The 23,380-nt window shown below is 42.3% G+C and overlaps 2 protein-coding genes across 4 annotated transcripts in view; both read left to right on the top strand.

Moving 5' to 3' along the window:
- iqgap1 (IQ motif containing GTPase activating protein 1) overlaps positions 1-4,928 on the top strand; it is a 116,418-nt gene extending 111,490 nt beyond the window's left edge. The window contains exons 36-38 of the mRNA XM_060853925.1: positions 1,814-1,936; positions 2,982-3,090; positions 4,494-4,928. Of these exons, the coding sequence (XP_060709908.1) occupies positions 1,814-1,936; positions 2,982-3,090; positions 4,494-4,607 (346 nt within the window). The 3' untranslated portion in view covers positions 4,608-4,928. The remainder of the gene's footprint in view (positions 1-1,813; positions 1,937-2,981; positions 3,091-4,493) is intronic.
- Positions 4,929-12,095: 7,167 nt separating this feature from the next.
- The window catches only part of crtc3 (CREB regulated transcription coactivator 3), an 89,918-nt gene continuing 78,633 nt past the window's right edge, over positions 12,096-23,380 (top strand). For all 3 annotated transcript variants that reach the window (XM_060853535.1, XM_060853536.1, XM_060853534.1), the window contains exon 1: positions 12,096-13,093. In XM_060853535.1, coding sequence (XP_060709518.1) covers positions 12,854-13,093 — 240 coding nt within the window. In that variant the 5' untranslated portion in view covers positions 12,096-12,853. The remainder of the gene's footprint in view (positions 13,094-23,380) is intronic.

Genomic DNA, 23,380 nt, shown 5'->3' with positions numbered 1-23,380 from the left:
GAGAAACTCAGTCGGTGTGGACTTGTTGGGCCAAAGGGCCTGTTTCCATACTGTAGGGAATCTAATCTAATCTTTCCCTAAGGTCTCACCATGGTTTGTCTCTCATCATCGGAGACTGAGAGTCTCACTTGCTGAATGATAGTGAGTTAGAATTAGAATTCCTACAGTATGGAAACAGGCCATTTGGCCCAACAAGTCCACACCAACCCTCCACAGAGTATCCCACCCAGACCTATTACTCTACGCTTCCCCTGACTAATGCACCTAACCTTCACATCCCTGAATACTATGGATAATTCAGCTTGGCTAATTCACCGAATCTGCACATTTTTGGACTGTGGGAGGAAACCGGAGCAAACCCTTGTAAACATGGGGAGAATGTGTAAACTCAACACAGACAGTTGCCCGAGGCTGGAATCGAACCCGGGTCCCAGTCACTGTGAGGCAGCAGTGCTAACCACTGAGCCACTGTGCTGCCCCATAGTGGACCATCGGTCTGGTGATTGCAGCTAATCATGCTCCTAATACAGAGGTCAACAGCTCAAACCCCATCTCTATAACCTTGGAGCTGACATTGAAAAGAATTGTAAACTCCCTTCCAGCCACCTTTATCCAGTCCAGAGTCATATATGACTCCAGTCTCGATACTCTCCGAAATGAGTCAGCAAGGTTCCACCCCATTTCCCCCTTGCTCAGTGACCTTTCAAAGGACAGTAGAATCAAGATGACCTTCTGTTTATCCACCCCCTGTTTACACACACACACACACACACACACCCGGCCATTGTTACACGCCTGTGAATCACAACATATCAAAACTCCAGCAAGGGCCAAGTACGGAGGTGTCGGAAGTCTGAAATAAAACCAGAAAGGAGAAACTCAGCAGGTCTGGCAGCCTCTATGGAGAAAGAAACCAAATTTGTCAAACCAGACTCCAGCTGGAACTCTGTTTCTGTTACCATAGAGGCTGCCAGACCTATAAGATCATAAGACATAGGAGTGGAAGTAAGGCCATTCTGCCCATCGAGTTCAGTTCCACTTACACGCATTCTCCCTGTAGCCCTTAATTCCTTGTGACATCAAGAATTTATCAATCTTTGCCTTGAAGACATTTAGCGTCCCGGCCTCCACTGCAATGAATTCCACAGGCCCACCACTCTCTGGCTGAAGAAATGTCTCTGCATTTCTGTTCTGAATTGACCCACTCCATTTCTACAGCATGTTATATTTTTCATATTCAGCCCACCCAAAACCAACTCCTGAGAAAGATGAAAGATTAAACTACAAACCCCAAACTGATTTTTTTATTAGATTAGATTACTTACAGTGTGGAAATAGGCCCTTCGGCCCAACAAGTCCACAGCGACCCGCCGAAGCGCAACCCACCCATACCCCTACATTTACCCCTTGCCTAACACTACGGGCAATTTAGCATGGCCAATTCACCTGACCCACACATCTTTGGACTGTGGGAGGAAACCAGAGCACCCGGAGGAAACCCACGCAGACACGGGGAGAACGTGCAAACTCCACACAGTCAGTTGCCTGAGGCGGGAATTGAACCCGGGTCTCTGGCGCTGTGAGGCAGCAGTGCTAACCACTGTGCCACCGTGCCGCCCACTAATTTGAAGGGAAGTATCTGAAAGTAGCCAGTAGTAAGTCTCCTCTCCTGGTTTTTATAAATGACGTACTTCACTCAAACCCCTCCATCTGAAGCTGAAAGAAGATATTGAGTGGGTGTTGCTGGAAATTGTTGCTTTGTTTGGCATGTGGTATGTTGTTTCTCACCCCTGTGCTTTGATGTTCTATACAGAGTTTCGAAGAAGCCAGGAGATGTTAAAGGAAAGAAAAGCAAACAGGTCTCGCAGCGATACACAGCAGCAAGGCTCCATGAGAAGGGTGTCCTGCTAGAAATCGAGGACCTCAATAGCAACCAGTGAGTGACAGGAATCCACCAGGAAATCCAGCTTGTGGTTCCTTTGAAAAGCAGGAGGTTTTCAGTTCCCTCTGTTGAGGTCGATGAAGGATATCAAAGTGGCACTGAGTGGTTTGATTCCTGTGGGGCAGACCAAGGGCTAAATGGCAAAAAATGTGGGATAGAAAGAGTTTGCACACACTGTGTGCAAACAAGACCGTATCCATCAGGCTCTTGTGATGCAGTGGTAGTGTCCCTGCCTTGGAGCCAGAAAGCCCGGGTTCAAATCCCACCTGCTCCACATGTGTGTCATTACAAGTTGATTTAAAAATACCTACATCCAGCTGGAGGCTGGGCAGGGTTACACTGAGAAAGTAGGAGATAGTGAGGACTGCTGATGTCAGAGAAGTCAGAGTTGATAAAGTGTGGTGCTGAAAAAGCACAGCACATTAGGCAGCATCCAAGGAGCAAGAGAGTCGACATTTCAGGCATAACCTTTCATCAGGCCTGGACTTTGATGCCCAACATCAGGAAATGACCAATCCAGGGAGCTGGGGAACATCTGGTTCCCTGTTTCTTTATCAGGGCAGCACCTGGAGGTGGTGGTTAATCAATACACAGCCTTAAATAACAAAAATGATCTTGAATTTCAGTCTTGAGAACTTCAGTTAACACCCTGTCTTTCACAGGGAGAGTTGGAGGTTGCTTCTACCCTGATAGCTGTCCATTTGCAGTGTAAAGCTGAGATAAGAGACAGAGTTCTTAGGGAGTGCTGTTGTTTGACAGAGTACACCTTATTCTTGTTTATCAAAAGGTAGCCCACCACCAGCATGTGCAGATTGGGCCTTGGATTAACCTCCCAAAAAGCTGACCTCTATTGGCACAGCACTGTCTAGGCACTGCAGTCAGGAGTCCATGTAAATTCCAGACTGGCTCTTTCAGTGCTGATTCATAGGCCAGGGCTCAGAGTGCTAACCCAGGGCTAATGGAGTTATCACTCCCTGCTCACACTTGATTCTTTCCATTGGTTCATTTGTTTATTTAAACAGTTCTCTTCTGTTTTCAGGTTTAAAAACGTTATCTTTGACATCTGCCCAACAGAAGAGGTGGGTGACTTTGAAGTGAAGGCAAAGTTCATGGGAGTCCAAATGGAGACATTCATGCTACACTATCAGGTAACTGTCAAGGCCGGACATGGTCACCTCTGCTTTACCTTTTCATCCCCCGTTGGTCCCTAGTACTGCAACATTTCAAAATGTTACCCTGTTTGCAAAATCCCTATTTTCATTTTCCAACTCAGTAATCTCTAACAGTGCCACAGCCCTCTGATCCACTAATTCAGGCATTTCATACATCATCCATTTGATTTGTATAACTAGTGGGCTTGGGCCCCATCAGCTTTGGGAATTCCTTTGTTAAACCACTTGGTGCCAAATAGTGTCTCACTCTCATGATATACAATGGATTTTACTATGTTAGTGATACTATATAAATGGACACTCTGATTCTGTTATCCTAATGTGTCCTGAAGGGGCTGACTCTCACTGGGATACAGTTCCTGAAGATGCTGACTCCCACTGGAACACAGTTCCTGAAGGTGCTGACTCCCACTGGGACACAGTTCCTGAAGGTGCTGTCTCTCACTGGGACACAGTTCCTGAAGGGGCTGACTCTCACTGGGATACAGTTCCTGAAGGGGCTGACTCTCACTGAGACACAGTTCCTGAAGGGGCTGACTCTCACTGGGATACAGTTCCTGAAGGGGCTGACTCTCACTGGGACACAGTTCCTGAAGGTGCTGACTCCCACTGGGACACAGTTCCTGAAGGTGCTGTCTCTCACTGGGACACAGTTCCTGAAGGGGCTGACTCTCACTGGGACACAGTTCCTGAAGTTGCTGACTCTCACTGGGATACAGTTCCTGAAGGTGCTGACACTCACTGGGACACAGTTCCTGAAGGTGCTCTCACTGGGATACAGTTCCTGAAGGGGCTGACTCTCACTGGGACACAGTTCCTGAAGGTGCTGACTCTCACTGGGATACAGTTCCTGAAGGTGCTGACTCCCACTGGGATACAGTTCCTGAAGGTGCTGACTCTCACTGGGACACAGTTCCTGAAGGTGCTGACTCTCACTGGGATACAGTTCCTGAAGGGGCTGACTCTCACTGGGATACAGTTTCTGAACGTACTGTCTGTCACTGGGATACAGTTCCTGAAGGTGCTGTCTGTCACTGGGACACAGTTCCTGAAGGTGCTGACTCCCACTGGGATACAGTTCCTGAAGGGGTTGACTCTCACTAGGATACAGTTCCTAAAGGTGCTGACTCTCACTGGGATATAGATCCTGAAGGTGCTGACTCTCACTGGAATATAGTTCCTGTAAGTGCTAACTCTCACTGAGGGACAGTTCCCAAGAGAAATTCAGTTCTCTGGAAACTACCTGTTGTTGGGAACTGGAGACACTACAGTGAGAGTGAAAGTGAGAACCCAACTCAGATTGTAACTGGCTTATGGCTGCTCTTTCTGTTGGGTTGTCTTGATTTTCTGCTTACCCTGTAACCTATGTCCCTGCCCAGGACCTTCTCCAGCTCCAATACGAAGGTGTTGCTGTCATGAAGTTGTTCGACAAAGCGAAGGTTAACGTCAACCTGCTGATCTTCCTCCTGAACAAGAAGTTCTACGGGAAATAGCGGGAACATCAACCGCCCCTCGCCACTGGGGTCAAGAGCTCGATGCCAGCGTCACGTTATTGAACGAGGCTCTGATGAGGGGCTGCCATGCTTGTACTTTTCCCTTTTTGTTTAAATTCTGCACCAATCAGAACTGAGCACCTTTGAGGAGTGTATCAGCACCATCTGGAGCAGAATCGGGTCATTGGAGCGGGCGTGCAATTCTATATGTAGTATTAAACTGCTGGAACGTTTATAGACTTGGTATATGCATCAGTAGCTGTCTGTGTACTGCTTGAGGGGCATAAACATTAAAAACCAACCTTTTCATTTTATTATCAATTACTTTTGTTCTTTTGCTATGTCTCTTGTTTCTGTACAATATTGTCCTTTCTTTCCCCACATTCCAGAATTGTCTTGTATCGTGCAGTCAGAAGTTGATGCTTGCCTGCTTTGTAATCCTTGCTTCCAATGATGTCTCCACCACACTGTTTGCTGATTCTCCCGGTTAGGTAGATCTCAAGCTGCCACAATGCAATACTAATTTTCAATCACTGAGTAGTGGGATGCTGGCTTTCTGAATATCTCTGCACGGAGATAAACATTATTCACTGTCTAAATTAAAGTTAATTTAGGTTCCTTTTCATTTCAAACCCCTTGGTGTACAACTCTATCAGTCTGGGCCTTTGTCAATAAGCTTTCCACCAAAATTGTTGGGGAGGGAGGGCATTGACCGCTGCTCAGAACACACTGTTCAGTGAAAATCCTTCCAGAGGATACTCACTCACAAACAAAATATCTGGGATGGTTGTTATTAAATTGAGTTTGTGAATATAATCACAATCTCTTCTAATTGCAGGGTTTGAGTCTAGACTCCCAATTTCAGTTGCTATTGGCTATCTAACACTAGACTTTTCCCAAATGTTTCACTTCCTTGTATTGTTGTTATGTCAGCGTGTCTCCAAGGTATGCAGCATTCCACGGTCGACATGCCCACAGTGGTCTGCAAGTGATGAAGAACAGTTCCTTCTTCCAAGTTTCTGTTCCTCCCTTTGCCATCGCTTGCACCTGTCTTGAGATTACTTTCCAATTCATGTTTATATCTAAATCTTCCCAGAATCCTGGTTAGTATCTGAGTTGGGTTCCACCTGTATGTTTCCAAGCCCAACATCTGTGTCCTTCAGGAGCACATGCTAACCGCAGTGGGGAGCCCGGGGAATTGGACAGCATCATTGGCTTAACACTCCACTTAATATCAGGGCTTTGTTCACTTTAAACAGAAGTAAATCCAGTGAGACTGATCTTGCATTGCTCCAGATTCTCTCATTTCCTGACTGGCATGAATTTAAGTTAAAATTGTTGCTTATAGACTTTCTGAAGTGCCACAAACTGTTAAAAGGAAACAAATTCAAGTCTCTGGGCTGCAACTCCTGGATCCTGAATGGATTAGCTCTCCCAGCGCTGAGTGCTGAGATGATACTGGGAGAGGGAAACTGAGTGTCTGAGAGTGGAGAGTACAGTGGACACAGGCAATCAGGAGGAGAAAGTAAGGACTGCAGATGCTGGAGATCAGAGACGAGAGTGTGGTGCTGGAAAAGCACAGCAGGTCAGGCAACATCCAAGGAAACGGAGAATCGACGTTTCGGCCATAAACCCTTCATCAGGAATGCCAAAACATTGGTCCTCCTGCTCCTCAGATGCTGTCTGACCTGCTGTGCTTTTCCAGCACCACACTCTGAACACAGGCAATCAGCCTGGCATCCATTCACCACAGGACTATCCAGAGAAAGCTGTCACATACTGCTGTTGTTGGCTAAATTATTGACCCCACTGATGCTTTTAAAATAAAATTGTATTTGTAGGATCACCAGTTGTTCCAAAACTAAAATAAAGTTTGAGTTTATAACTCTTCATTGTGTGGTTTCTAAGATCCAACTGTCTTCTGTTTTCTTCATATTTTGTTTCATTGGCACTGATATCCTTCTGCTGCAGTTCAACTTCCAATCTCTCAAATTACTCTCACTAGGGTCTACCGTCACAAAACCCTGTCCATATTCCCACTTTAATCACTCTTCCCCTGGAATCTCAATCATGTGCAACTCCTCAGTCTCTTCGTCTGCTGCTGGTCACAATCAAACCCTGGCGTGTTCTCAGCTCATCTCCCTTCTTCACACAGCTTAACATTAGATACAGAGTAAAGCTCTCCCTATACTTCAAACTGAAATTGACACTCCCATTATACTGCCCCAATCAAGCACTCCCAGGACAGGGACAACACTGGGTTAGATACAGAGGAAAGATCTCTTTACTCTCTTAAACTGAAGGTAAAGCTCCCTTGACATTGTCTCCATCAAACACTCCCAGGACAGGGATACCATGAGGCTAGATACAAAGTAAAGATCCCTCTACTCTCTTAGAGTCATAGAGATGAGCAGCACAGAAACAGACCCTTTGGTCCAATTTGTCCATGCTGACCAGATTCCAAAATTAATTTAGTTCCATTTAGCCCTTATCCTTCCAAACCTCTCCTATTCCCATCTAGATGCCTTTTAAATGTTGTAATTATACCAACCTCCACCACTTCCCTTGGCAGCTCATCCTTCAGGCCCCATTTAAATCTTCCCCTCTCATCTTAAATCTATGCCCTACCCTGGGGAAAAGACCTTGTCTACTCACTCTGACTATGTCCCTCATGATTTTATAAACCTCTGTAAGGTCACCCCTCAGCCTCTGACACTCTGGGGAACCAGCCCCAGCTTATTCAGCCTCTCCCTATAACTCAAACCCTCCAACCCTGGCAACATTCTTGTAAATCTTTTCTGAACCCTTTCAAGTTTCACAACATCTCTCCTACAGCAGAGCCACCAGAATTAAAACTCTTAAACAGAAAGTAAAACTACTTCTGCATTGTCCCCATCAAACATTCAGGGTTAGTAGTTTTTTCTCTCCATGAACAAGAGAATCAGACAATAATTTCATTTTCACCTGTTGATAAAAGAAAAAATAAAGGAGGAATAGAGCAAGGTAAGTCAGTGTATTCTCAAGATTTGATATCCTCTTGTTTTCCAATGTATTTGTTCCAGGAATGAATCTAGTTTACCTTTGCTATACAATTCCAGACCTTTGCAATGCACTTTGGAATGTATAGCAAGGAGACGATAAATACAAAGAACTGAAACAAAAACAAAGTGCTGGAGAAACTCAGCAGGTCTAATATTTTAGAGTCCAGCGACCCTTCATCAGAACAGAGGTAACATTCACTGTAATTCATACAGCCAGTCACTTACAAACAAGCAATATAGATCGGATATCATCTAAATACAAAGCTTATGTTGCCACGACATTGTTTGTCATGATTAATTGTGGAGCCTAAACAAATCTCTACACTGTATTCCCGATATCATGTTATCACACAAATAAATGTAAATTATTTTGTATGCTGGAAATCTGAAATAAAAACAGAGAATGCTGGAGAAACTCAGCAGATCTGGCAGCGTCTGTGATGGGAGAAACAGAAGAAAACTTCTGAAGGAGAGTTGTAGCGAATGCGGTTTCTCTCTCTGCCAGACCTGCTGAATCTCTCCAGCACTTTGTTTTTATTTCACTTTATCACAGACTCTTACAACACCCACGCACTGTATGATAGGGAATTAATTTATTCTGCTCTCTATCAAGTCTTTTTCTTCTTTCCTGTCTGTGCAACATATTTTCCTTTCACTTCAGTCCAATGCTGAGGAATTGCTGCACTAGCAGAGGAACCATCCTTTTGATGAGGTTAAACCAAGGTCCCATCAAGGCTCTCAGTGGCTGTAACAGATGAACAGATCCCAATCTCCTGGTCAGTAGTTCTGCCCCAGTCAACAACACTGAAACAGATTGTCACAACAACTTTCTTACTGCTGTTTGGAGGCTTGGTGTGCACCATGTGGCAGTAAAGGAATGGTGATATATTTCCAAGTCAGATGGGGAGTGGTTTGCAGGTGAACTTGCAGGGGGTGGTGTTCCCATGTATCTGCTATTCTTGTCCTTCCAAATGGTAGTGGTCATGGATTTGGAAGATGCTATCAAAGGAGCTGTGGTGAATTCCCACAGTGCATCTCACAGATGGTACACATTGCTGCAACTGTGTGTTGGTCTTGAAGGGGAATGTGGAAGGCATGGATGTGATGCCAATCAAAAGAGCGGCTTTGTCCTGGATGGTGTCGAGCTTCTTGAGTGCTGTTGGAGCTGCACCTATCCAGGCATGTTGAGAGTATTCCATCACACTCCTGGCTTGTGCCTTGTAAATGACAGGCTGTGGGGACAAAAGCAGAAAGTGCTGGAGAGATTCAGCCAGACTCCAGCATCTGTTGAGAGAAAAACAGTGTTACTGTTTCGGATTTAGAAATCCTACAACAGGATCAAAAATACCACCCTTTCCCAGCTATTTATGTTGATGAATGCCACCTTTTTTCACCTGCTTTCAGTTCTGATGAGGGGTCACTGAACTTGAAACTTTAACTCTGGTTTTCTGTCCACAGATTCTGACAGACCTGTTGAATTTCTCCAGCATTTTATGTTTTTGTTTCAGATTTCCAGCATCCACAGTAAGCTGTTTTATTGTAGGCACTGGGTAGTAAGGAGATGAGTTACTTGCCCCAAAACTTCCAGCCTTTAACGTTTTCTTGCATCTGCAATATTTATATGGAAATTCCAGTTCTATTTCTAGTTAGTGGTAACCCCCAGAATGCTGGTAGTGGGGGACTCAGCATTATTAACAACGTCTTCACAACATTGAAATATTTAAACAGTAGTCAGAACATACAGTATTTAATGTGAGGCCATGTAAAACTTTCGATCTGAGAAGAATAAATAAAGCAATATTTTCTCCTTAAGGAGAGGCCAGGATCTCTGAAGGAAATCTAGTTACCAGCACAAATAGTAATCATCAAGGCTAGTAGAACATTACCACAAGAGAGTTTGGAATTCCAAAGAAAGGAAGTGATGCTTCGGTTTTGCAGAGTCTTGGTCCGATCCAATCAGGAGGAACTGAGTTCAGTTTAGCACCATACTTCAGAACAGATGTATTGGTCTTGGATAAGCAAAACAGATTAATCAGAATGACCCTTAAAAAAAGGTCAAATTATGTCAAGTTTAATAAATAAAACAAATAATAATATATAAAATGTCAAAGTGTGGATACTGAACAGAAACAGAAAGAGAAATTCCCTGAGAAACTCAGCAGGTCTGGCAGCATCTGTGGAGAGAAAGCAGAGCTAACATTTTCAGTCCAGCGACCCTTCAACAGACTCTTTAATAACCATGGCTTGAATTTAGAATATTTAAGAGCTGAACTAATTAATTTATCTAAAATGATAAAGGGATTTGGTAGCATATATACAAATGATTTATTTTCTTTTTTTGATTAAAAACTCAGACAATGACGGGAAATTAGTAACATTCACATCACACAAAGGCCATGCTATGACCATCACCAATAAGAGACAATCTAACCACCACCCCATGACATTAAATGGTGTTATATCATTGAATTCCCCACTATCAACATCCTGGGGGTTATCATTGACCAGAAACTCAACTTGACTCACTGCGTAAATACAATGGCTACAAGAGCAGGTCAGAGGCTAGGAATTTGGGTGAGTAACTCACCTCTTGACTCCCCGAAACCTGTCAACCATCTCCAAGGCCCACAAGTCAGGAGTGTGATCGAATACTCCTCACCTGCTTAGAGGAGTGCAGCTCCAACAACACTCAAGAAGCTTGACACCATCCAGGACAAAGTAGCCCGCTTGATTGGCATTACATCAACAAGTATTCACTCCCTCCACCACTGATACTGAGCAGCAGCAGTATGTACTATCTACAAGATACACTGTAGAAATTCACTAAAGATCCTTAGACAGCACCTTCCAAATCCACAGCCACTTCCATCTGGAAGGGCAAGGGCAGTAGATATATAAGAAAACCACCACCTTCAAGTTCCCCTCCGAGCCACTCACCATCCTGATTTAGAAATATATCACAATTCCTTTCCTGTTGCTGGATCAAAATCCTGGAATTTCCTCCCTAGTGACATTGTGGGTTAACCCACAGCAGGTGAACTGCAGCGATTCAAGAAGGCAGCTCACCACCACCTTCTCAAGAGCAACTAGAGACAGGCAATAAGCAATGTCCACATCCCACAAATGAATAAATTTTTAAAAATTAGATCTAGGTACAATTATGAGGAGTGAATTCAGGGAACTCTGAGACAAATCTGGAAATTGCTTCCTCGAGGTCAGTGGATGATGGGATTGATCTTTTTTAGATAAGAAGCAGTATGTATCTAAAGCAGGAAAATGATTGAGATCAAATTTGGCCATGATTTAATATATGTTTGGGGGCTGAATTGGCCCTTCTTTGTTCCCATGTTTCCATCACTGTGTATTCCTCACTTCCTAACCCAGGGGTCATGTATGTCACTCCTTTCTTCTGTTCATATGACATTTATTTTTCAGAGCAGTCAAATCAGAGATCTGGCTTGGTCTGGAATGGAATGAATTATAGCCCTATTCATCAGGAATCAGAAAATGAAACAAAACTATCTTGAGACAGTGACAGAAAGAGCTGTTACCTCCATGGTTTAAGCGGTTTTGGAAAATGTTGTTTAGTTGGTTAGATCCAGCAGCCATTTATTATCATGTTGATATCACAGGTAAGTATATTTGAAAGTGATTTTACAGCATTATTCTCATGAGCAAACGAGAAGTTTCTATTTTTCATCGAAATATAAAAGAACAGTGAGTTATAAAAGGCTGCTTAGTGCATCCATTGAATGTATAATTACTCTATCACAGACTTTTCCTCCCATACCACCCACTGATGTTCGATTTTAATGAAAAGTTCCTTTATCCATCTCTGTTGAAAAAAAACAAGCGGTGCTATTGTTAAACCTTGAATTCCACTTCTCAAAAGATATAATCCAGTCCCCTTTTACACTCCTTTTGTGCTGTAATGATTTTCTCCACAGGAGTGTAAACAATGAATGCTGCCCTGATTTTCATACATCAACGAGCCCCACTCTCCTACTTGAACAGCATTATAGATAAAAAGAAATGGCTTGACTGTAGTGGAGAGGAATAAGTGAGCTAGTTTTAGTACTGTAAATGTAGGAGCATCAGGCTGGACCATCAGTATCTAATATACAAGTGTTTCAGAGGTGTCAACTTACCATTTGGCAACCTGATCTAAATACATACTAATAGCCTTGTGTACAAAAGAAATCTTTATCAAATGTCGAAGCTTGTGAATTGACAAAAAGATGCATCAAGTTCAAAATAGAATTTTTAAAATTTGGACACTTACTCAACCTTGACATTTTAGCACAAATTCCACTTGAAGACAGCCCCCATCGAACAAACTGTTGAGGTATTAGAATATCTCTAGCTCCATTTATTCTTCAAGCTGTCTTTTGTCTCCTCTAGTGGTGGAGTTTAGAAGGAACATTTCTCTATCTCTCATTTTGTTTTTTTCCTGTCTGTGTGAGTTGTGAGCGATGACAGAAAACCCAGGCTGAATCTTTTTGGAGCCCCGAAGAGATTTTTAACTGAGACAATTTTTTTTCCTTTTCAATAACCAAGATGTTTTAAATGTCTGGATGCCAGTGTCCCAACTTCTGAAGGAAGACAACAAGAAGAAAAAGGATTACTGTGTATTTTGCACTGGACGAATGAATAAAAAGGATTTGAACTTTTTTGTTGGAAGGGAGAAAATCTGAGCTTTCATTTTGCTACAGGATGTTAGTGATGGTGACTGTGTGACTGGAGGGGGTTTAAGTAGAAGATTTTCTGAGCTGAGGTGAATTTACTTTTGACTTTGAGCTGAGGTGAATTTCATTCCTTTTTCTGGCTGAGATGAAATCATTTTTAAATGTTGAGTTGAGGTGAATTAGGTTCTAGTTTTGAATGAGGTGAATTTTATTCCTTTTTCTGGCTGAGGTGAAATTTTTAATGTTTGAGTTGAGGTGAAATAGGTTCTAATTTTGAGCTGAGGTGTATTTGATTTGTTTTTCTGAGGTGAATTCATTTTCAATGTTGAGTTGAGGTGAATTAAGTTTAGTTTTGAGGAGAGGTGAGTTTATTTTTGACTTTGAGCTGAGGGACAGTTGATTTGAGGTGAATTTTGTTTTATATTTTTCTATATATTTTATGTTTTGGAGGGGAGAGTAGAGTTGGGGTTTGTAGAGACTGACCTACCTCAGTGTACTTTTGCTGGCTGTTCCCCTGGAGATGGCCGGCAGCAGCTCCGGCCCTGGCTGCAGCCCGGGAGCCGGCGCTGGGGGCGTCGCGGGTGAAGGGGCTCCGGGCCCCGGCCCCGTCCCCGGGCCTGGCTCCTCCGGCGGCAGCGGCGGCGGCTCGACCGCCTCCAACCCCCGCAAGTTCAGCGAGAAGATCGCCCTCCACAACCAGAAGCAAGCGGAGGAGACGGCCGCCTTCGAGGAGGTGATGAAGGATCTAAACGTGTCCCGGGTAAGTGTCCGAAGCACTCGCTCCCTCAGCCGGGAGCCGCAATCACGCGTGCGCCAGGCTTCGGGGCCTAGTAAGGCTGAGCCCACATCAGACACTCCAAAGTAACTGAATGTGTGTAATGTAAATAAACATTGAATTTTATACTCGAAAAATGCTTTTACATGTTAAAACTATCTGTTTAATATGTATGAATAATTAAATATTCGTAATTTTAATATTGCTTCTAATTGATGTTTAAGAATGTGTTTTAAATATACTTTAAAACCCTAAAAATATATCATTTTAAATTGTTTTGCGTACAAAATTACTTTTGCCTGAATTAAAAGTACAACTAAATGTACTTAGGTTTCTTAAATTGTGTTTAAATATTATTTTTAACTTAAATGATGTACTTTGAGATGTATTTTAAATATACATTTGGTTGTCCTTTCGATATATTTAAAACTTTGAACATTTATTTGAAATAATTTTATTTGGTGCAGTTTAAAGTCACAGTTTGTGTTTAAAATTGAATTTTTCCAATGGTTTTTATAATGGCGAAGTGCATTTATAGCAGGATGAATTTATTTTGCATTATTGCACATCAAAAAGGAATTAACTGGGGTCTAAAACATTTTGAGACATCTGGTGGTTGTGAAAAGTGCTATATAAATGCAAGTCTTTTTTGATTATACTTACTTATCCAGAATTGCTTTAAAAACAAGTCCTCTGTTAAATCAGCTGCACGGCATAGTAATCCAAGACCTGACTGTAATGCACACATCAATCTCTGTCATCCCCTTCCCTCATGAGCTGTCTGGGGAAAACAGTTCTGAAGGTTTGCAGCTCATTGAGAGAAGACATTTCTCCTCTTCTCAGTCTGAAATAGCTGACCACCTTATAATTGATACTTGGTCCCTGTGTTCTCCTTGACCATGCTGCCAGGGAAATAGCATCTTGACATCTGTCTTGTCAAGACCTCTTACAAATTTTATGTGTTACAATGAAATCAGTTTTCAGTATTCTAAACTGTAAAGCGTGTGGAAGTAAAATTCTAGAGATCTGCAATAAAAATAGAAGATGCTAAAGAAACTCAGCAGGTCTGTCTACCTGTGGAGAGAGACATAGAGAGTTAATGTTTCGAGTCCCATGACTTTTCTTCAGAATCCTCAGTGTTATGAAGAAGTGTTATGGGATTCAATGTGAATTCTGTTCTTTCCATAAATGCTGCCAGACCAGCTGAGTTTCTCCAGTACTTTCAGTTTTAATTCCAAATAGTATAGCTCCATTTACTCAATCTCTCTTATAGGGCAAGGCTCCTATGCTTCTATTAATATAGTGTCATGTGTGGCTCAGTGGTACTTCTCTCACCATTTGAGTCCCAAGGTTCCAGGTTTTGAGCATGATCAGCGGTTTCAGATTTTGGATGGGGTGTTAAACAGAGGCCTCATCTCCATGCACAGATGGATGTAAAACTCTCATGGTGTTCTTTTTAAAGAGACATTCTCCCTGTTTCCCTCGTCAATATTTATTCTTCAACCTGTTTTTATGATGTTGATTAACTGGTTGTTATCACATTGTTGCTTTTGGCAGTTGGCTGTGCACAAAATTGGATGCTACAGTGACTACATTTTTAAAAAGTGCTTTGCTGTAAGGTGCTCAGAAATGTTTAGTGTTTGTGTATATTGCTGTAAGAACACACGTCTTATTTTTTGAGTGAACCTTCCATAACCCATGGCAAGGAAATCCTTCCTTGGGTATGGGGACTAAAACCTTCCTGCTGCCAAGGTGGGACTCTGGAGTTTACTTGTTGATTCCTGTGGTGTTTCTTGTGCACCTGATGCCCTGACACCTCAGGTGTCATTCTGTAATAATCATTCCATCTCTTCGTTTTTCCAGTATTCAGTATCCCACTGGAAAATGAACGTAGAGTTTGATGGGCTTTTACTTCTTGTGCCCAATATTGAAATGTATTGGAGATAAGTTGATTGGCCTGTGCTTGAAGAATGGTAGATTCAGAACGACACTGTGAAGGCAATATTTCAGTCAGTGGTCAATTGTAACAGTTTCCTTAGGCCAATGATGCAACTAATGGAGTTGCTAATTAAAATGCAAATAGGATAACTTCTTATAGAAAATTAGATCATGGGATCCACAATATGAGTAACTTGCTGCCCAGAATGTGATGAGTACAGTGTAGCTTAGTTAGTTGGACAGTGAGTTTAGAGCTAAAAATGTGTTGCTGGAAAAGCGCAGCAGGTCAGGCAGCATCCAAGGCACAGGAGAATCGACGTTTCGGGCATAAGCCCTCCTGAAGAAGGGCTTATGCCTGAAACGTCGATTCTCCTGTGCCTTGGATGCTGCCTGACCTGCTGCGCTTTTCCAGCAACACATTTTTAGCTCTGATCTCCGGCATCTGCAGTCCTCACTTTCTCCTGGATAGTGAGTTTGCAATGTAAAGTGATTCCAACAACATGGGTTCAGTTCATATATTTGCTGAAATCACCAAGACGGTCTAACCTTTTTAACCTCACCTAAGGCATGGTGACCCTCCAGTTAAACCATCATCAGTCACCTCTATCTAATGGGAGAGCAACCCTGTGATCCAGAAGGACTATGGCGACTCCACATTTACTTGAGGAACAGGTGATTGTGTCCCTGTGATTCCAAAGCTCTCCAGGCTGGGAGATTTCCCTTGCTATTTCTGGCTCTATTGTAGAATCATTATTGAGATTTGTTACTGTGTCTCATCATTAACTCCCATCATCAGGGTGATGGGTGATTTTCAGGATGGTAGAACCCAAATCAAGTACCTTTACCATTTCTTTCTAGTTCCTGTGTTTTCATGGAATCTGAGGTCAGTACAGCACACAAAGAGGCAATTTGCCCCTTTCACTCTGGACCAACTCTTGCAAAAGCTATCTAATTAATATTGAAAGACAGATGAAAGCCTCTTTTTCATTGACACTGGGCATGACATGACCACATTTGCATCTAGTAAATTAGAGGCTAATGCTGATAGAAAATTTATGGAAGAATATTATGTAATGCATGTGCATCCTGCTGTGGTGCAATGTTGTCCCTTGTAAGGTCATAAAGTTGAATAATTAAGTAAACAAATGCCAGAGTTTAATCATTATTTAGTCAGAGAACTCAGTAGGTTGAGGAGGTTTCAGTCTTCAGGTTGGATACATCCAGCACTAAATTACTTGCTGATATTTTTTGAGTTGGTTGCATATAACTAGGATTCTTATTAGAGCAAACCTCGCATTTAAATTGCTTCCTTATGCCAAAAAGTTTAATTACTGTTAAATAAGCAGAGTTTGCTTTTTAAAAAAAGGTCAGCAAAGTAATTTGAGTTTCTTTGTACTTTCCTTTCAGAGTGTCAGTCAGGAAGTACGATGGGCAGAAAACAGGTGTCAAGTCTGACATTTTCTACAATGAATAGATTCTCAGAAATAGTCAGCAATTAATCATATTACTGAATTTACTGATATATTTTATCTCAGCGGTTTGTAACAGGCTCAGATTTTTTTAGGCCTTCATAGGGCATTAAGTCCCTTTGTAAATGGAAAAACAAGGTGGAGCCACTTGTGCTTGAGTGAACTTTTACCATTTCAGCAGTACCATCTGGTTCAACTGTCTACACCTGAGAAACTTGTACTTCAAGCCTTGCCAATTCAATTTATTGTTTGTTACATGAAGAAATCTACTTATCTATAATGTAATCCTTTTAGTCAAATCTGGATAACAGTTGAAGATAATGACCAGCTTTGAGACACTGCCTTGTTGAATGAATTTGTCCACATGTGTTTCCCACAGTTGAGATGGTTCTGAGTGCTTGGCCTGGGTCCACTCCATTCTGCTTTAGCCTCTGTGAAACATGAGCTTACCTTTCTGTAGCCAATGGCCCAAAAAGCTGAAATATTTGAATTGATGGCTTTGGTCTTGGAGCTGACTTACCAACGGGCCACAATGTGAAGGAAGGTCTGCACCTTTGGCTTGCTTGTGTTGTAAGGGTAGGACGTCAAGTAACCTTAAAAACTAAAAGCAGAATACTGTGAATGCTGGAAATCTAAAACAAAAACAGGAAGTGCTGGAGAATTTAAACATTTAGAATTGTCTTCTCTCTGGGATCTTCACACCCCAGTTTCTTCAGGCAGTTCTGCACCATTTGTGCCACGTTGACTTTGTGTCATTTGGCTGCAGGGGGCATTGCATCTGTCACTTGCAGACAGCACAGTGCTGTAGAAGTGGCAGCTTAACAATTCGGAGCTGTAACTTGCTGCACAGGGCTGAGGATATTCCCAGAGACAATGATTGATTTTAAAACCATAGGAGCAGTGAATTTCCAGACTGGACGGTTGGGGATTGCCTCTGCTTTTCACTCTCGCTGTGTTTGGTCTGGATTCCGAAGACGATTATTTGTGCTGCATTTTATTGTTTGAAACAGTATCAATCTCTGAACCTTCTAACATGAGTCATAGGAAAGTTTTATTCTGCGTTTGTGTTCCATGTCGATGACCAAGCCTTTTTGTCAATTCCGGTTAGCTTCGCCTTGAACACCCTTTGCTTATTAGTCTCACTGCTTCCAGATGTGTAGTTGTGAACTTAGGCACTTACTGTTTGGATTTTGCTGGACGTTGTGTGTTTATACAGTACTTGCCCAGGTCTTTCAAAACAAGTTACACACTTGAACTTGTTTTAAAGGGCCGTACCGATGGTGAATATGGCATCTTGGCAAGACCTCACTGATGACATCTTTGGAGCATGGCTGCGCCAACACTCTACTGGCTAGCCTCCCCCTGTAAACCTGGGCTTATCTGAATCTTTTCTGCCTTTATCCTAACTTGCACATGTCAGTTGATCCTTCACCCATCTCTCTCTTTCTCTGTATTCAGACATATGGTTCATTTAAAGCTTCATTTTAAAATTCTCATCCTTGTTTTCAGAACCTTCTGTGGGACTTACCCCTCCCCATCACCATAACCTCAAGTCCTCCAACTCTCTGCATTCTTTCAGTCTTGACCTCCTCTGCTTACCAGTTTTTGTTGTCCCTTTACTGAACATGGTCCTCCCTACCTCTGGAACCCTCCTGAAACCTCTTCAACTCCTCATTTCAGCATGTTCTTTCACCAAGTTGCTGGTTACCTGTTACCTGTTCTGATGTGTCGACCATTAGTCAGTTTCAATATTTTTGTCTAATAATCAATCCTACGAAGCACCATGAGATGTTTTACTTGATTGAAGATGCAACATAAATGCCAGTTGTTGTCGAGTCACAGAAAAGGATTGGAAAAAATCACTTGGTTACAGGGATTCTGTTGTTCTGAACGTTGAATAATATACAAAATTCATTTATTCGAAATTCAGCATTCCCATATAATGGAGTGGAACTGGCTCACTGGACTTGCATGTTTGTGTCAGACATCTGCTTTGTTCAGATTGGTGAGCTCTCCAGTTACATTCCCTGTCAAGAGTTATGAATTCAGTGCTTTTCTCAGAACACTTAGGGTTTAATGCAATTCTTCCCAACCAACCACAGAAACATGAGCAAATTTCTGCTGTGTACTATTTAACAAGGTTTTGTAATGAGATGAACCAGCACAGACCCAAGGTGTAGGTAGCTTTGTGTTGTCATGTTTCGACTGTATCATTATGTAAAAAACCTGTAGTCATGTGAAGCGTTGCCTCTCTCTGTACTGTTTCAATACTTGCAAGACTCTTAAATTCTTAAGGAGAAAGTGAGGTCTGCAGATGCTGGAGATCGGAGCTGAAAATGTGTTGCTGGAAAAGCACAGCCGGTCAGACAGCATCCAAGGAACAGGAAATTTGACGTTTCGGGCATAAGCCTGATGAAGGGCTTATGCCCAAAACGTCGAATTTCCTGTTCCTTGGAAGCTGCCTGTCCTGCTGCGCTTTTCCAGCAACACATTTTCAGCTCTTAAATTCTTAAGGCCTCTTTGTGTTCACTGACATAACAGAATGTGGTATAAATACAGTTACACTGGAATTTTTGTTTGGTCCTTCTTTGGTTTATTCCTTACCTGCGTGCAGCATTGAGGTGACTGGTTAGTTTTTCTGCTTTTGGTCATGGGAGGGCTGTAAGATACATTTGCCAGAACACTTGGGTGCTGTGGGAACATCTGACCCACACAGTGACTGCATGCTACTGTCTGAGGCAGTGCCAACCTGCATTACATGCTCAGATCCTGGAGTGCAGCTTGACCTCACAATCTGGAGACTCTGAGGTCATAGTGGCAACAACTGAGCCACATTGACATGGCATGTTGGTAGAGTGGCCCCAAGGCATGAAACTTCCAGCTGTGTTTGTGACAGGAATTAGCAGCCACTGGTGAAACTCAGCAGGCTTGGCAGCATCTTTAGAGAGAAAGCAGAGTTAATGTTTCAAGTCTGGTGACCCTTCTTCAGAAACATCAACTCTGCTTTCTCTCCACAGATGCTGCCAGGCCTGCTGAGCTGCTCGAGCAATTGCTGTTTGTGTTTCAGCTTCTCATAGCAGTAAAAGCTGTTGTTAGCATCAGTGTTGGCAATTCAATGAAGAATTGTTTTGAGGCCTTTCATTTTCTTAATAAAAGCAAATTACTGCGGATGCTGGAATCTGAAACCAAAAGAGAAAATGCTGGAAAATCTCAGCAGGCCTGGCAGCATCTTTAGGGAGAGAAAACAGCTGATGTTTCGAGTCTAACTGACCCTTTGTCAAAGCTTTGACAAAGGGTCAGTTAAACTCGAAACGTCAGCTCTTTTCTCTCCCTAAAGATGCTGCCAGGCCTGCTGAGATTTTCCAGCATTTTCTCTTTTCCTTTCATTTTCTTGTTATTCCACTGTATTTAGATTGAGCCTTGCATTCATTTCTGGCGATGGAGAGTTCTATCTGTTGAGATGCATGAAAATAATTCAAGAAAGGCAGTTTGCAACAATACTACGCATTATCTGGGTTGTTAGAATCATAGAAGAATTCAAAACAGGCAGAGGTCATTCGGTCATAAAACACATAACAGTGCTGCACAGGAACAGGCCCTTCGGCCTGCAATCTATATGCAGACCATGATGCCATTCTAAACTAATATTGACCTGCCTGCAAATGGTCTAGATCCCTCTATTTCCTGCCTGTTCATGTGTCAGTCTAAATATTCTTAAAGTTGCTATCGTATTTGCTTCTATCGTCTCCCCTAGCAGCGCGATCCAGGCTACTACCATGTTCTGTATACAATAAAAATTACTGTATTTTCCATTTGCACTCTGGGAAAAAGGCTCCAATTATCCGCCTATCCAGGTCTCCCAGCCCCCTCAGCCTCCAATGCTCTAGCGAAAACAATCCAAGTTTGTCCAATGCCTCCTTATAACAAATACACTCCAATCCCAGCAGCATCCTGGTAACCCTCTTCTGCACCCTCTCCAAAGCCTCCATTTCCTTCCTAGAATGGGGCAAGCAGAATTACACACAATACTCCAGCTTTTATGAAGTAAAGTTCTATACAGCTTGCCAACTCATTGCCCCAGCTGCTACACCTTCTTTACCACCTTTTCCACTTACATTGCCACTGTCAGGGATGAATGGACTTGTAATAATGCTCCTAAGGTTCATGCCATTTTCTCTATACTTTCCTCTTACATTTTGGGGGATCAAAATGCATCAGTTCACACTTGTCTGGATTCATATCTATCTGCCATTTCTCTGCCTAGCCTTCCAATTGATGTATATCCTGCTGTATCCTTGAGAACCTTCCTCAGTTACTCTACCAATGTTCGTGTCATCTCCAAACTTACTACCCAGGCACTTCCATTTTCATCCCAACAATTTGTATATACAATATTACACCGGATCCTTGAATCTGTAATGGCTCCTTTGTAATCCAGGCAGCCCCACTCTTTCCCCACATCCCGACAACGTGTTAGTATCCATCAGGTTGCTTTCTGAAGGCTATTATTGGATCGGTTTCCAGGACCCTATCAGGTAGTGCATTCTTTATTATTGCAATACCAAAAATATTCCCTTATGTTACTCCTGGTTCTTTTACTACTCATCTCAAGCCTGCATCCTGTAGTTTCTGACACGTCATGCTGGAAGTAAGTACTCTTCATTTACTCCGCTTAAACTTCTACCATTATGAATACCTCGATCAGACCTCTTCTTGGCTTCCACTGTACTCAAGAGAACAACCCCAGCATTCCATCCCGCTAATCCCTCATTGCTGCAGCTACTCTCGTAAATCTCTTCTGTATCGTTTCCATGGCCTTTTAAGTCATTCCTGGAAAGACGGTGCCTGGAATAAAGCACAGTGCTGCTGCTGGAACTGGACAAAGGTTTCATCTGGATTTAAGGGGTTCTGTCCTCTGTATTTGGTTATGAAACTCAGGGTCACATCTGCTTCATTATATTTGGGACCCACCATCAAATAGATCACAATCAAGAGGAAACAGTCACTTAAGCATGGCAGAATATTTTGCAGAGGTGTAATGATTAGTTGTGGAACCTTTGTTGGGGGAAGAGACAACAGGTGAAGTTGGATGTAGGTTTTGGAAAGTGATTAAAGGCCACGTCCTTAGCCCAAACATATTGGCACAATGAGTGAACCAGGCATGCTGGAAAAGAATGCTGTACGAGAGAGAGACAGACAGACAGACATACACGGGGGTGGAGTCTGCATGTGGTTTTGTCCAGCTAAAGAGTTTGATTAATGTTATTTTCATGGAGATCCACTCAGGACAGATACAACATGGGGATAGAAAGAGTCAAGCTCCTTCGACTCTTTTAAACTGAAAGTAAGACTACTTCTGCACTGTCCCCATCAAACATTGTCCCCATCACAACAGGGACAGCAAGCAATTAGGGACAAAATAAAGCTCACTCTATACTGTCTCAAGATAAGTGTCTGTTCTACAAGCTCAGCAGCTGTTCCTGCCCATGTTATGATATGATTCCATGAACCACACAGGTCACACTCTGACCTCTGAGACATCTGCCTGTTGATCAGGAGGTGCAACATGCTACCACCCAAATTCATTTTGTTTGGGCCCCTTACAGTCATTGGACAAAGGAGCCTTTCATTCCACCTGTCTGGGTTGGACGGGGAAGCTGATGTCAGTTGTGAAAGCCAGCGGTGTTTGCTGAAAGTGACCTTGCATGTGTGTGGCATGTACGGCAACAGCAAGACATTATTTTACACCTTATTATGTTAATGGAAGACTCATGCTTGTGGAGTGAAGGGGAAGTCTGACTTTAAATTGACCTGACTCAACAAATGTTTAATGTTATGAGTGTGATCAGTTAAATAACGGATCACACTACAAACCTTATTTTAAACGCCAGCACTTTGAGTGGTATTGCACCAGCCTTGTAACTTTAATTCTATGCTTGTTATAAAATAGTAAATTAACTTGGAGTTCATGATCAGAAATTAAAGCATTGTTTTAACATTCAGTTTGTAATAATATAGGTTAATTCCTTTAAAAAAAACTTGAAGCTGGGGAGGATCACAAATTAATTTTCTCACCTCAGTTAAAGGCTTACTGAATTATAGAACCACGCATGGTAGTAATGTCTGGTATAGTATCTCAGTTGACTTTCTTTTTGCATTATATCTATGTTTGAAGATTGTTTGACTGTGAGAATATTGCCGTTCTGACCCTAACATTAGCGGGCACACTCAGACAAGGCAGAATTCACTAGATAGGCATCAGGACCTTGAATTATTTTACCGCTCCTGGTCCTGCCCTGACACTCCCACCTGTAGCAGCGGTTGATATCGACACAGACAAGCGTTTCTTTCCTTTTTTTTCTGTGCAGCCCAGTATCCACACCGCCTTTAAACAGGCTGATGCTGTTCGTCTTAAACGAGGTGACTTTCTCCTGTTCAGCAAAGAGCAAGGGGGGATTCATAGCTGGCCGTGCAGTTTTATGTTAACGGTTGTTTGCTTCCAAAATTCTTCCAAAATCGCTCTCAACTTTACTTTGATGGTAGAGTCAAAAATACCTTTCTCTTTTTTTTATTAAATCTGGTTAAATAGACAGAAGAGTTACAACAAGCTGGAAATCTGAACACCAGAGAGAGCAAAGACCAATTTAAATATCTGGCATGGGTTCTTTATTAGAACTGGCCAGTTCCAGAACTTTGAATATATACTTAACTTTTTCCTGAAAGACCTCCAGTATATTCAACATTTGTTTTGTTTTCATTAAGCAAAAATTGCTGCAATTTATTGTATTCTATTGTCATTTACCATGCTTTTCATTTAGAAAGCAACAGAAAATTCTTTATACACCACTTTTCACAACTTTGACTT

This window comes from Hemiscyllium ocellatum, chromosome 42 (genome assembly GCF_020745735.1).
Source record: "Hemiscyllium ocellatum isolate sHemOce1 chromosome 42, sHemOce1.pat.X.cur, whole genome shotgun sequence".
Taxonomy (NCBI): domain Eukaryota; kingdom Metazoa; phylum Chordata; class Chondrichthyes; order Orectolobiformes; family Hemiscylliidae; genus Hemiscyllium; species Hemiscyllium ocellatum.
This window is presented reverse-complemented; position numbering and strand designations above follow the sequence as displayed.